General features: G+C 34.2%; 1 protein-coding gene across 1 annotated transcript in view; it reads left to right on the top strand.

Moving 5' to 3' along the window:
- The window catches only part of TMPRSS15 (transmembrane serine protease 15), a 113658-nt gene that overhangs the window by 34995 nt on the left and 65755 nt on the right, over nucleotides 1–12908 (top strand). The window contains exons 10-13 of the mRNA XM_081798898.1: nucleotides 2162–2302; nucleotides 3254–3403; nucleotides 11940–12045; nucleotides 12340–12490. Coding sequence (XP_081655024.1) covers nucleotides 2162–2302; nucleotides 3254–3403; nucleotides 11940–12045; nucleotides 12340–12490 — 548 coding nt within the window. The remainder of the gene's footprint in view (nucleotides 1–2161; nucleotides 2303–3253; nucleotides 3404–11939; nucleotides 12046–12339; nucleotides 12491–12908) is intronic.

Here is a 12908-nt window from a genome sequence, read left to right as displayed (position 1 = left end):
GGCTATTTCGAGTAAAGTGGATGAAACAATGACTAGCCCAGGATGTAAGATCAGTAAATGGTAGCTGTAGGTGGTATTGCTCTTATATAACCATCTGTCCATATGTATGTGGACACCCTTAGAAGCTGAAAAGAAAGCGGGGAATGAATTAATATACATGGGCTCACTCCGCTTTATTCTGTCTGGTCTCAAAATACACAGACCTACCTATTCATGATAGCCAACAAATTAAGAGTGAAATTCCAAGAGGAAATAAAATAAGGATGAAGAAGAGGATATAAAAATGGAGTCCTGGGAATAACTAGTTTTCCTCACACTTTGGAGGGAGAGTCAAGTGTAGAGCTGACATGAGGTTACAAGTGACATCTATTTTTCAAGCTGCATTTATTTCAACTATTTTGGCTTTCAAATTGCACTTGTGATAATGAAAAGTGAATCCTATCTAATAAGTGTTTTTGATTAAACAGTTTGAGAAATAGTTAAGCATATGATGTATACTTTGTATTGGGTGCTATTAATGTAACATTCACTATACTGGGTGTTGTGTGTGGATATTCTTACTCTATATTTTCAATAAACCTGCAAAGTATGCATTACAGGAGAAGGAAATGAGGCCTAAGAGGTTAAATGACTACAAGTCCATAAAGCTAGTTAGTGTTGGAGGCAGAAATCAGACTTAAGATTCTCTGACTTCGGGGCACCTGGGAGGCTCAGTCGGTTGAGTGACTGCCTTTGGCTCAGGTCATGATCCCAGGGTCCTGGGATCGAGTCCCACATCGGTCTCTTTGCTCAGTGGGGAGTCTGCATCTCCCTCTCCCTCTCCCCCACCGCTTATGCTCTCTCTCTCTCTCTCATGTTCCCTCTCTCAAATAAATAAATAAAATCTTAAAAAAAAAAAAGACTCTCTGACTTCAAACACAATGCAATTACTCATTGTGTTAGAAAAGCCCCTAGTACAAATATAATAGTGAATATACATAAAACAGATGAACTCAAGTAAGTCACATTTGGCTAAAATAAATGGGCCAGCCATTTGATAATCTGCTTATTTCTGTGGTTGATAAATCCAGTTCCTTAAAATTATAATCAACATAAATATTTACATTAATTAACAAATAAGCCAAGTCATATAAATTTCTCCAAGGGCTAATGTGATATTAATAATAAATTTTAGCATACACTAATGACTTGCAATGTGCAAAATAGTATTCTAAGCACTTTAAGTTAGCTCAATAAAAGCTCCCCAAAACCATATTATGTAAGTGTTTTATAATTTTTACTTCTATAGATGATGAAAACAAAATTCACAGAGGCTAACTACCAAAAGTGATAGGTGTAAGTTACCCTCATGTTCTTTTACTCCTTGAATACCATGATTTGCCTAAATGCTATTCTCACTTATTTTCATGTGCTTAGATTTTCAGTAATTCATAAGTAAATCTTAGCATCACCAGGCATAGTGATATGAATAAAGCACAAATAACTATCATAAAAAATCAATAAAGAAATTAAATATCCAAATAAACAAAATCTATGAGAGTGTATTTAAACCCTTGAGAATAAAAAATCTGGGAAGATATCCCTAATTTGGCTTAGAGTCAGGACAGAAAAAATGATAAAATCAATATAAAATTCCGTAGGAAAAAATCTTTCACTCACCTAGTATTCTTTTGAAGTCCTACAGTTATATGGGTAGACAGGCAAAGAAATACTCTTGCTTCTATTATTGCAACCCAAGTTTTAACCATTATTAGTGTGGCATGAGAAATACCTGATAGAGCCAAATTTTTAGTTTTATAACTGCTTAACTTGTGTGTTTCTTAGAGGAACTGCCTCAATAAAGGAATACATCTTTTCTTTTTATATGTCTATATAGTGTTGTGTGGCTAATAATTAAAAATAAAAATAGAGCTTTTTCAAACCACAAATATGCATAATAATTTGAGGTTTTCTAATGCTTAGGAGGAGAGGCATTTCAATTAAAAAAATCAGTCATAACTAATGCTTTTAGTTAACTGAATGGTATAAGATAGATTGATAGATCAGTTGATAAAACAAATTGATGGATGGACAGAGGATGGATCAATCAATAGATGAATAAACAGATAGATATATACATATAATAGTCATTCTTTTTTTTTTTTTTTTTTTTTTTTTGTAGCTTCTCTCTGGGAAACCAATCCTGGCACAATTAGGATCTTTTCCAACCAAGTTACTGCCACCTTTCTAATAGAATCTGATGAAAATGATTATATTGGATTTAATGCAACATACACTGCATTTAACAGCACAGAGCTTAATAGTAAGTATTGTTTATTCTTTAGCCTTTGAATCTTCAGATGCTTCAATATTGTAATGGAACTTTAAAAGTAGCAGAACCTAAAATTTTAGAACAAGGTCATAATTTGTCTCATTATGCAAGTTCTTTATGAGTATCTCTTATGTATAGCTCTCTCTACTTGATACTTGGAGAAATTGGGAAATTAGAAAATAGTTCATGTTCTTCAAAAGAATCAAATAACCAATTTGACAAAAATTACAAAGTTTCATATATATGTATATGCATAAAACTAATTCTGAGAATATTCCATATCAACCTAATTTTGACCCAAGTATTAAATTTAGTAAAAAGAGGAGAGAAAAATAGGAGACAAAGTTTATGTGGGTAAACAAAGAGAGGTAAGATGTAAAACTTAAAGAACAATAAGAATAAGAAGCTTGTCTTTGCTAAAGCCCTACTCGGATATAGGAAGAATGTTAATTTAAGACAGTTGACAACAAAAAGCTGGGTTTTTTTTTTAACTAAATGGAATGAAACAAAATTATGATGAATAAAAAAAGATTGTGTGCCTGACAGTTATAAGTGTATAGAGGAGCATAGGGGAAGGGAGAGAAAAATAAAACAAGATGAAATCAGAGAGGGATTCAAACCAGAAGAGACTTTTAACCGTAGGAAACAAACTGAGGGTTGCTGGAGGGGAGATGGGTTGGGGGATGGTGTAACTGGGTGAATGGGCATTAAGGAAGACACTTAATGGAATGAGCAATGGGTGTTATATGCAACTGATAAATCACTAAATTCTACCTCTGAAACTAATAATACACTATATGTTAATTAATTGAATTTAAATAAAATTAAAGTAAAAAAATAAGTGTATAAGACAGTATAAGACTAGATTATTTTCATGCAATTGATTACAATTAGTCACAGTGTGGAATAAATTTGAAGTGTTTTCTTTTTTTTAATTCACAGATTATGAGAAAATTAACTGTAATTTTGAAGATGGCTTTTGTTTCTGGGTCCAGGATCTAAATGATGATAATGAATGGGAAAGGATTCAGGGAAACACCTTTCCTCCTTTTACCGGACCAAATTTTGACCATACTTTCAGCAATGATTCAGGTATAATTCATATTTAATTCAAAAATCAAAAGGAAAATGGTATGTGTTGTCTGTTGTTTAATTCAAAACAGTTTTTTCAGATTTTCTTTTTAAAAATAATCATGGCTAATAAGTACTTTTCAATGAAAATGCTAATCAAATAGGCAAGTAAAAGTTTGTATTTAAAAAAACATATTCTTTGACCTTATATATTCATGAAACATTAAAAAGTTCACAGGGGCCATTACAGATGAGAAGACTTGGGTTGTCACCCTAGATTTGCCACTTATTATTTACTAACTGGACTTGTAGGAGGCAATTAGTTTTTCTGAACTATGGTCTACTTTGCCTTAATTTCATTTTCCAATTATTTATTGTTGGTGTAGAGAAATACAATTGATTTTGGTATATTGGTCTTGAACCCTGAAACTTTGCTGAACTTGTTTATTAACGCCAATAGTTTTTAAAGACTATCTTAGAATTCTCGATATACAAGATCATGCTATCTTGGAATAAAGATCTAGAGATAGATTTTCTTCTTCTGAGGAGCTGACTTAGTCTGTTTAAGCCACTATGACGGAATACCACAGGCTGCTTCGTTTAAACAATAATTTATTTCTCATAGTTTTGGGGACTGGAAGTCTGTGGTCAGGGTGCCAGCATGGTCAGATTCTGGTGAGAGCTCATCATGGACCCATGTCTTCTCACTGTATCCTCACACAACAGAGGGAGAGAGACAGAGAGTCAGCACTCTCTCTTATATCTTCTCATAAGGTCACTAATTATCTCCCAAACGCCCTACCTCCAAACATCATCATATGGGATTAGAGTTTCAACATATAAATTGTGGAGACACAGCCATCCGTCCATACCAAAAGGACTGTGGATGAGCTGATTCTAAGGCATGGTCCTGAGGGAAGGATTGTAATTTGTAAATAACTTTTTGTGTGAATATTAGAATTAGATTTCAGGTAAGAAAATATCATTGGAAACAATAATAGTTGATGGAAAAGAACAGAAATCATGGGGAATTATCAGGAGATAAGGAAATCATAGTGGGAAGACCACCCATGAAAATCCTGGAAGCATGTATTTATAATACCAAATTAATCACTGAACAGGGAGTTTCCAAATCTAGAAGTAATGTGGATCTTGTAAAGTAAGGAAAATGACAAAAAGGACAGAATAGAAATTTCTGCATTTAGATAATTTTCTTAGGCAAAATCCATCCTACAATATGACTTGTCAAAAGGTTACTGGTGAAAATATGGTTCAATTCAAAAAAATGCATTGCAATCTTCCTTTAACCAGACATGGCTCTAGGCATTGAGCACACAGATCTCATATCACCACTTCCATAAAATCTGTCTAGAAGTTCTGAGTTGAAATTTTCCTTTCCATTAAACATTATAAACACTTCTTTTATTTTTCCTGCCACATGGTATTATATTTTCTTAGTTATTTGTTTCTTTTCAGAAACAAGAAGCTTCATCTTTGAATTCCTAGTGCAGTTTCAGTATCTGAATCTAATTAACATGTAAAATTATTTTTAAATTTAATGAATGAGTATCTACAACTTTGACTCAATAAGCAATTCCTGATTGAGTGAATTATTGACTGCATGAAATTGTTTGTAACATAAAAATAACCTGAGCACATGTGCATTGTAATTTATTATCAATGGCCACTTTTGTTACAGAGATCAATACTCTCATTTTTATAACGTGAAAAGTAAATAGCTGATTTAATGTCAGTTGTGAATGACATCTGGTAAGAGGACATCAAAGAATTCACTTTTCCAGGGCAAAAATGTATCTGACTAATCCTGTTCCTTTAGACAGTGGTCTACCTGGAATAATAAAATTTGGTTCATCACACTACTTCAACTTGATCAAAACATTGCTTAATAAAAAGTGACTACTTGTGATCTATTTTTAATCTATTTCCACAGTCATCAATAAAAGCCTCAGTTGATTAATTCTTCTACTCCTTTATTCAAGAAGTTTGTTTGTTTTTTGAGCCCCAGTACCTATTCAAGGGACTCAAAGTATTATCTTTGAACAAAAATAAACCAGATTTTCTGCAATCATGGAACATATATTCTAGGGGGGAAAAAAAGAAACTTAAAACTAGAAACTAAGCAATGTGTATGACAAGTAATTACAATTTGTGGATATGCTAAAAGTGAATGAGTGTTCTGAGAAAATATATAGAGCTTGGTAAGGACAATGGTGAAGGCAAGTGTGCTGAGGTGCTGTTCCAGATTAAAACAGGGTGATCGGATGAGGTCCCATTGAAAGGTGACATTTAAATCAAAACTTTACAGAATTGAAGGAATCAGCCACATAGATTATTCTACACAGAGGGAACATGCAGAACAAAGACTTTAAAGGGAGCATGCCTGACCCGTTTGAAGAAAAGCCAGGAGGCCAATATGGCTGACATGGAATAAACAGGGCCAGTAGAGTGCAGATAATAATGGCTCTTCTATGGCTTTGGCTTTTTCCTTGGTGAAATGAAGAGCTATGGGAGGTTCTTGAGCATAGAAGTGATAGGATTCACACTGGCTGCTAGAATAGTTTATGGAAAGGCAGGAACGTTGTCAGGGAGACCAGTGGAGAGTTATCACCCCACCCAGAGAAGAGGCCACAGGACTTTCAAATCAGTGGGAGCAGATGCACTGAGGTCAGATTCTGGAAATAATCTGAAAGGAAAGACAACAGGATTCTGCTTAATTATCTAGCAGTGTAGAGCTATGAACAAAAATGTGTTCTGTGTAAATGGCCAATCCCATTACACCATACATGTTCAGTATTGAAAATAATGACATGCATACTATTATACGTAGTTAATCTTCTTTGAACAAGTGACTTCCCAGAGTCTGATCCTCTATGGGTAAATTAGTAATCTGCACAGCTAAAGACTAACCCCAAAGTGATAATCACCCCAGCTCTCTGAAGAAGCCTGGCCTAAAACAGTCAAATAATTTGACCATATTTTTGTCTTTATTGTAATAAAAAAAAAAAAGTCTTTACCACACTTGGACAAGAGTAGTTAGAGGAAAGTACAGAAAGCGTTTATATCTATTGACTATGACAGATACCTTTTATGTAGTTGAAATCTTTGACGTTCAAATGATCATTTTTCTACTTTTATGTCATCATAATAAGAGATAAAATAATTCCACTGATATCTGAAGAATATAAGTACGTTACAGGAGAAAAAATGGTTTCAGCTTGCCAGCAGATTAAATAACTAGGGAAATAGGATGAAAATGACCAAAGTGAAACAGGTTGAATGTCAGGTGGAGGTTTTAAATAGTTGGGTCGGAAATGGAGTCTCAGGAGAAAGTCCTGTAGCTGGAGTTATTTAAAATGAGACAAGTCAGAGCAGTTCAGAGCCCACCAGAGGCAGTGGTGTAATGAGAACGGATGATAGGATTTAATAGGTTCTCTCCAACTCTCATACCAGTGATTTCATAATCTACCAGACATCCTCCCCCCCCCACCACACACACACACCCAGGGGCATTTTTCTTCCAACCTGCTTTTTTATGTGTCAGAACATCCTACCTCTGAAATCGAAGAGAATTAAATCTCTCCTGCTGTTCTTCTTATCCATGCAGGGGTTTTTTGTTCTTTGCCTTCACTTTAAAAGGGGTTTTTGTTCTTTGCCTTCACTTTAAATGACAGAAAAGTCTAAATGAAACAGAATAAACTTTGAATTAACATTGCTTTAGGGAAGAACATCTAAGCCCCCTAGCTTTTTGGTTCCTTCTAAAGAACTCTCTCCTGGTAGAGCAACGGGCTCCTAAATCTGCACTGTCAAGGCTCAGAGTTTCTCTGTACCTTCTAGAAGCAAAGGGAGTCGGTGGAGATGATTGCAATGATACAGGGCAGCATCTTGGGGTGCTCAGAACTGGCTCGTTTGTTCAGAACATTCAGAGAAAATGAGGTCAGTAACATGTGAAAACTTCAGAAATGGAAGGGTCACAAGAGGGCTAGACAGCCCAAAGAAAATATTTCTTTGTTGGCCTTTCTCAATGAAATCATAAGTGTTTCTAAGGCTTAGGGGTTAGCACAGTGTAGTAGCAAAGACCATTAAAATGAGACTCTGAAGTCAGCTAGATTTAAACCAGCACTGCAAGTTATCTCTTCTCTCTCTCCACCTTAGGTCCCTCATCCGGGAAGTGGGTTGATGATAATAGGACCTGACTTTAGAGGCATGTTTTGAACATTAAATTGGTTACTATGCTTACGAAAGAAAGAAAGAAAGAAAGAAAGAAAGAAAGAAAGAAAGAAAGAAAGAAAGAAAGAAAGAAAGAAAGAAAGAAAGAAAGAAAAAGGAAGTGCCTGGCACACGACAAGTGTTATATAAATGTTAGGTATTATAACTATTTTCTTTTCATGATGCAAAAGCATTCAACAGACACAAATTGGCTGTGGTGCTCTTTTAAGTGGTAGGCTGGGAGAAAAGTAGTTACATTGCTCAATTTTCAAAAGTATATTAAGTCTTTTAGATAGTTGCATTTCATTTAGCATAGATCATTTTTTTCTAAAATAAGTATGATTTTTGTGTTTTCAAAGTAATATTGTCTTTATTCCCTTATCTTTCCTGTGATGTTGAATTTTAGGAAATGATACTACTTTCTAATATAGATGGACTTGAATTTGAAACATTCTGTAATCTAACACTTGCAATATTTATCTGCTGGGTTCAGTTAATTTTACGTAGGCACTGACTACCCACAAAATGGTTTATATCAACCTATTTTCTTTGTGAGAGGAATCTCCAACTTTCCACAAAGTTTTACTGCCTCCCCAGTTGCTGCTGTCTCTGTATCACTTCAGCACATGTCCAACACTTTTTCTCCTCAACTGAAGTGTTGGATGTGAAAGGTTAGGTTTGTTTCATGGAGAAATAAAAAGAAAAAGGGATAGAAAGAAGTTGTAAGAAAAACCTAAGGCTCAAGAAAGAGGTTCACTGTATGCTTAAATTAACAAAATAAAATCAATCTTCTGAGTTTTAGGCTGACTCTGAGGTTAATTCCAAGAGTTCTCAAAGACATTTCAAGAAATTTGTAGGACTTTAAAAGAAATTATCATTTGACCATAGAAATTCCCATGTGGTTATAAAAAATACCCGTTTAACCATTCCTTTTGTGTATTACTTTAATAAATTTAAAATAAAAAGGCAAGTCAAATTGATGTAACAAGAATAAATTAAGCAACATTCAGCTAATCCATATTGAGAATTCAAAAATGAACTAAGTGTCACTCTTTTCCCAAAGTCTGTTTTACAAGTCACATGTGAACATGAATATAATACGTAATAGAACAGACTGAGTAACATCAGAGAAGTACACATGCAACCCAGAATTCACAAGGAGTGGTCCCATATAACTGGGAGCACCAAGAGGAGCTTTCTAAAGGAGATGGCAATTTGATTTAATGACTTCAAAAAATTAGTAGGATTTTGACATGTACAATTGTAAAGAGAAGTAGAGTGACATAAAAACAGGAAGAAAAAAAAAGACCCAAATGTCATAAAATTTCTGGGTGTTGAGCAAATTAAAATAATCTAATATTATAGAAGTGTTGCATATAAATAGATGAATTATAAGAGCTATGGCTAGAAAATGACATTGAAGTCATACATAGTACAGAAGCCTCAAACTTCAGAGTAAATTTATGTTTGTTTAGCAGGAAATAAGGAGATGGTAAAAGGTGTTGAATAAGGGATCAGTTAGATTGTGCAGAAAGAGGCATTACTGAGCAAGAATGTTGGAGATGAAGAATTTTCATAGAGAGTTGGAGAACTATGAATGACATACACTTGGAAATAAAGAGTGTCAATGCTATAACTTAAATCACAGTCCCAAGTTTTAGGATATCCACCTGGTAAGATACTCCAACAGAAATATTGTGTGAACTTCTGGTTTCCATACTCTGAGTGGAACCCCACACACCGGCATCACGCACGTCGTGTCTGCACGCACACATGCCCGTGCATGCTGCCGCGTGCCGTGTCCTGAACCAACTGGTTGTACAGCTAATTGAGAGCTTATCAAATGGAGAAGCAATTGAAATTGTGCCATATTAAATTATTGAAGGCAAAAAGGATGGATTATCTTGAGAAGTCTTAGAAAAGGCAAAATAGTAGCCTTTAAATATTTGTAGAGTTAACATAAATTCATTTATCCTTAATGAGCCCAGGAGCAAAATTAGAAAAAAAATAAGCACACAATAACTTACTCTTAAAAAAAAAGAGTTTCTAATTGTGTTGAAATGGAATGGGCTGCCTTAAACACAATGATTCCTGCTATATCTGACAGACATTAAATAGAGGTCAAGTGGCCCCCACAGGCAAACGGTATAGATGAAATTTAAGGACAATTAGGTAGACTAAGTAAATTTTTATGTAAGCAATACTCTATTTTTAAAATTCATAATTTTATGAAGAATTTCCTCCATCTTCTAATTTGTTAAGTAAGGAATTTAACTGATATCACAGAAATTGTTAACATATTATTTATTATTTTATTAATTTTTATTTTATTATATTACTATTAATGTATTTTATTTTTTATTCCAAAATGTGCAATGCTATGTGATATTTAATATATTGTGCTTTTAAAAATTTATTTATGGAAAATTCATAAAGTACTATGGTCCACATAATTACATTTTATCTGAACAATGATACAAAACTCATAGCATCATAAAATCCCATATATAATATTACTGCTTAATGAGTAAACATTAGATTAAAAATATTTCTAAATATAACTAACTGAACATGGGCAAACATAAATAGTTTTTATGTTGTATAATTGCTGCTAACTAGAAATATTTCTGAACAGGTTAGCCATTTCATTATTTATTCATGGCATTCAATGGAATTTTAATTATTTCCTCCCCAACTACATTCTAATCAACTAAAATTAATGTCAACTCAAAAGGGATTTGGAATTCAGCATTTAAAGGGTAGATTCTGGATCATCCCCTCTGTATCTATGCTACATTTTTTGTTAGGTTGAGTAACTGAGCACTAACTATAGAGCTAAAAATAAGTACTCATGAAATGCCATAGCATTATATAAAGTATAAGTAATGTGTTAATATAAAATGTTAAACATGCATTCATTTCCATTTTACATTTTATAACTTAAATCTAGTGTATGTATATTTATTAGTATATTTGACCATGATTTCACCTTGATAAAATATTCATTCTGAGGTGTTTTTTTTTTTGCCTTACCAATCTAAATATAAACTGATATATCTATTAGCAGTTTTACTAGTATTTTTCTTCATATCTTATCCTTACTCTGCATGTTGTAAATGAATGAGTTTTAGTTTTTTGTTTGTTTTTTTTTTTTAAGATTTTATTTATCCATTTGATGAGAGAGAGAGCGAGAGAGAGCACAAGCAGAGGGGAGTGGCAGAGGGGGAGGGAAAAGCAGGCTCCCCACTGAGCAGGGAGCCTGATGCAGGACTCGATCCCAGGACCCTGGGATCATGACCTGAGCCGAAGGCAGACGCTTAATGACTGAGCCACCCAGGCACCCCAAGTTTGAGTTTTATACAGCATTGCCTATAAAAATTTCTGTTAGCACAAGAGAGAAGATGCTTGATTTCAAATAAACACTAAATTTCAACATTTCATAAAAAACTACACTTATTAGAAATCAGATTTAGAAATTATAAATCAGATTTAACCAATATTTCCTTTGCTTCATAACATATTTTGTTACATGATTCCTGCTTTCTGACATAATATATAAGCAGCAAGCTAAGAATTAAAAAATTAAATTTCTCTAAGAAAATGTTCAAGATTATCTCACTCTAGCAATTCTTCCCACACTTCAAATGACTCAAATCCTTGGTTGGAATAATGAATTCTGGACCAGAAAGCACTTTATGCAGTGGCTTGAGCTATTATAGAAAGCTTCATGTAGATTAGCATGCTTCCTGTTCTTCTGTGATCTGATTAGCTATCATTCAAAGGAATATGGAAGATGAAACCATTATAAAATCAGGTAACTTCTTATATAGAGAAATGCAGTATAGTCAATGGAATAAAAAACTGATCTTTGAAACTCTTAAAATTACCTTCAAATTTGTGCTTAAATACTTGCATATATCATGAGTTAGCCCACCAGCATATCTAAATACTCTTGTGTGATCATTGTCCCTGAAGAAGTGAATTGATAAAAACATCTAGTAAATGGGAATTAAAGTGGTATCTGGCTACAATAATACGATAAAATAATCATGTGGACTCATAAAAGTCAGAGTTTGATATACCCTTAGCAATGCTCCAGTTCAAGGCTCTTGTTTTATAAATTGGGAGGTCCAGAGTTGAGAAGTGATTTTCCTAAATAATAATTTATTATGGCAGAGACAGTGCCTTCTGGGTTCACATCTACCTTCCTTTTCTCCTCCTTATATTTTCACCTTAAAGTTGTTCCTTTCTACTTATAACATGCTATACCTCACCTAATGAAATGGCTGACGGTTAAGTGAAGTAAATACTTCTTTTGTTGTTTTTACAGGATTTTACATTTCCACCCCGACTGGACCAGGAGGGAGGCGAGAAAGAGTAGGACTCTTAAGCCTCCCTTTAGACCCCACTTTAGAACCAGTCTGCCTCAGCTTCTGGTATGTCATAGACACATGTTAAATACCTCCTTATTTAATGAGTTCCATTGCCTTTGTCATATTGCCAGGCTCACGATTTCACGAAGACATCCCAAGTTTTAATGGATTTGCTCTTATTTTTCCAGTTGATAAAGTAACAAAATGCTGGAAGACTCCCCCACCCCTTTACTAGCAACTCCCTCACTCAAGGAAAAAGGAAATATTCCGGAGAAAGTAAAGGATTTAGAAGAACCCTAGATTGCATTTATTCTAATATTGTAGAAATCCAATCATTTGTGCTTGTTTCCAAACTAGGTATTATATGTATGGTGAAAATGTCTATAAATTAAGCATTAATATCAGCAGTGACCAAAATATGGAGAAGACAGTTTTCCAAAAGGAAGGAAATTATGGAGAAAATTGGAATTATGGACAAGTAACATTAAATGAAACAGTGGAATTTAAGGTTGGCAAAATACCTTGTAACTTATAATCCTGTGTTTGTGTTCTAAAAATGGTGATACAATTATAGTTTAAGATAATATGATAAAAAAATTATTTTCTGAATATAGCCAAGTCATTTTCTTTACTTTCTTAATCCCTTTTTAAAAAAATCTCTGAATCTGGGGGACCTGGGTGGCTCAGTTGGTTAAGCATCCAACTTTTGATTTCGGCTCAGGTTGTGATCTCGGGGTCAGGAGATCAAGCCCCATCTTGGGCAACACACTGGGCGTGGATTCTGCTTAAGATTCTCCCTCTCCCCTTGCCCCTTCTCACCCCCACCCCCATGTGTGCTCTCTCTCTCTCTTGCATTGTCTCTCTCTCTCTCAAAAAAAAACAAACAACAACAACCAAAAAAAAAACACCTCTGAGTGCCCTTATTT

The sequence above is a fragment of the Leptonychotes weddellii genome, chromosome 1 (assembly GCF_054177405.1).
Source record: "Leptonychotes weddellii isolate Sample4059 chromosome 1, ASM5417740v2, whole genome shotgun sequence".
Lineage (NCBI taxonomy): Eukaryota > Metazoa > Chordata > Mammalia > Carnivora > Phocidae > Leptonychotes > Leptonychotes weddellii.
Note: the sequence above shows the minus strand (reverse complement) of the source record. Positions and strands in the feature narration are given on the sequence as shown.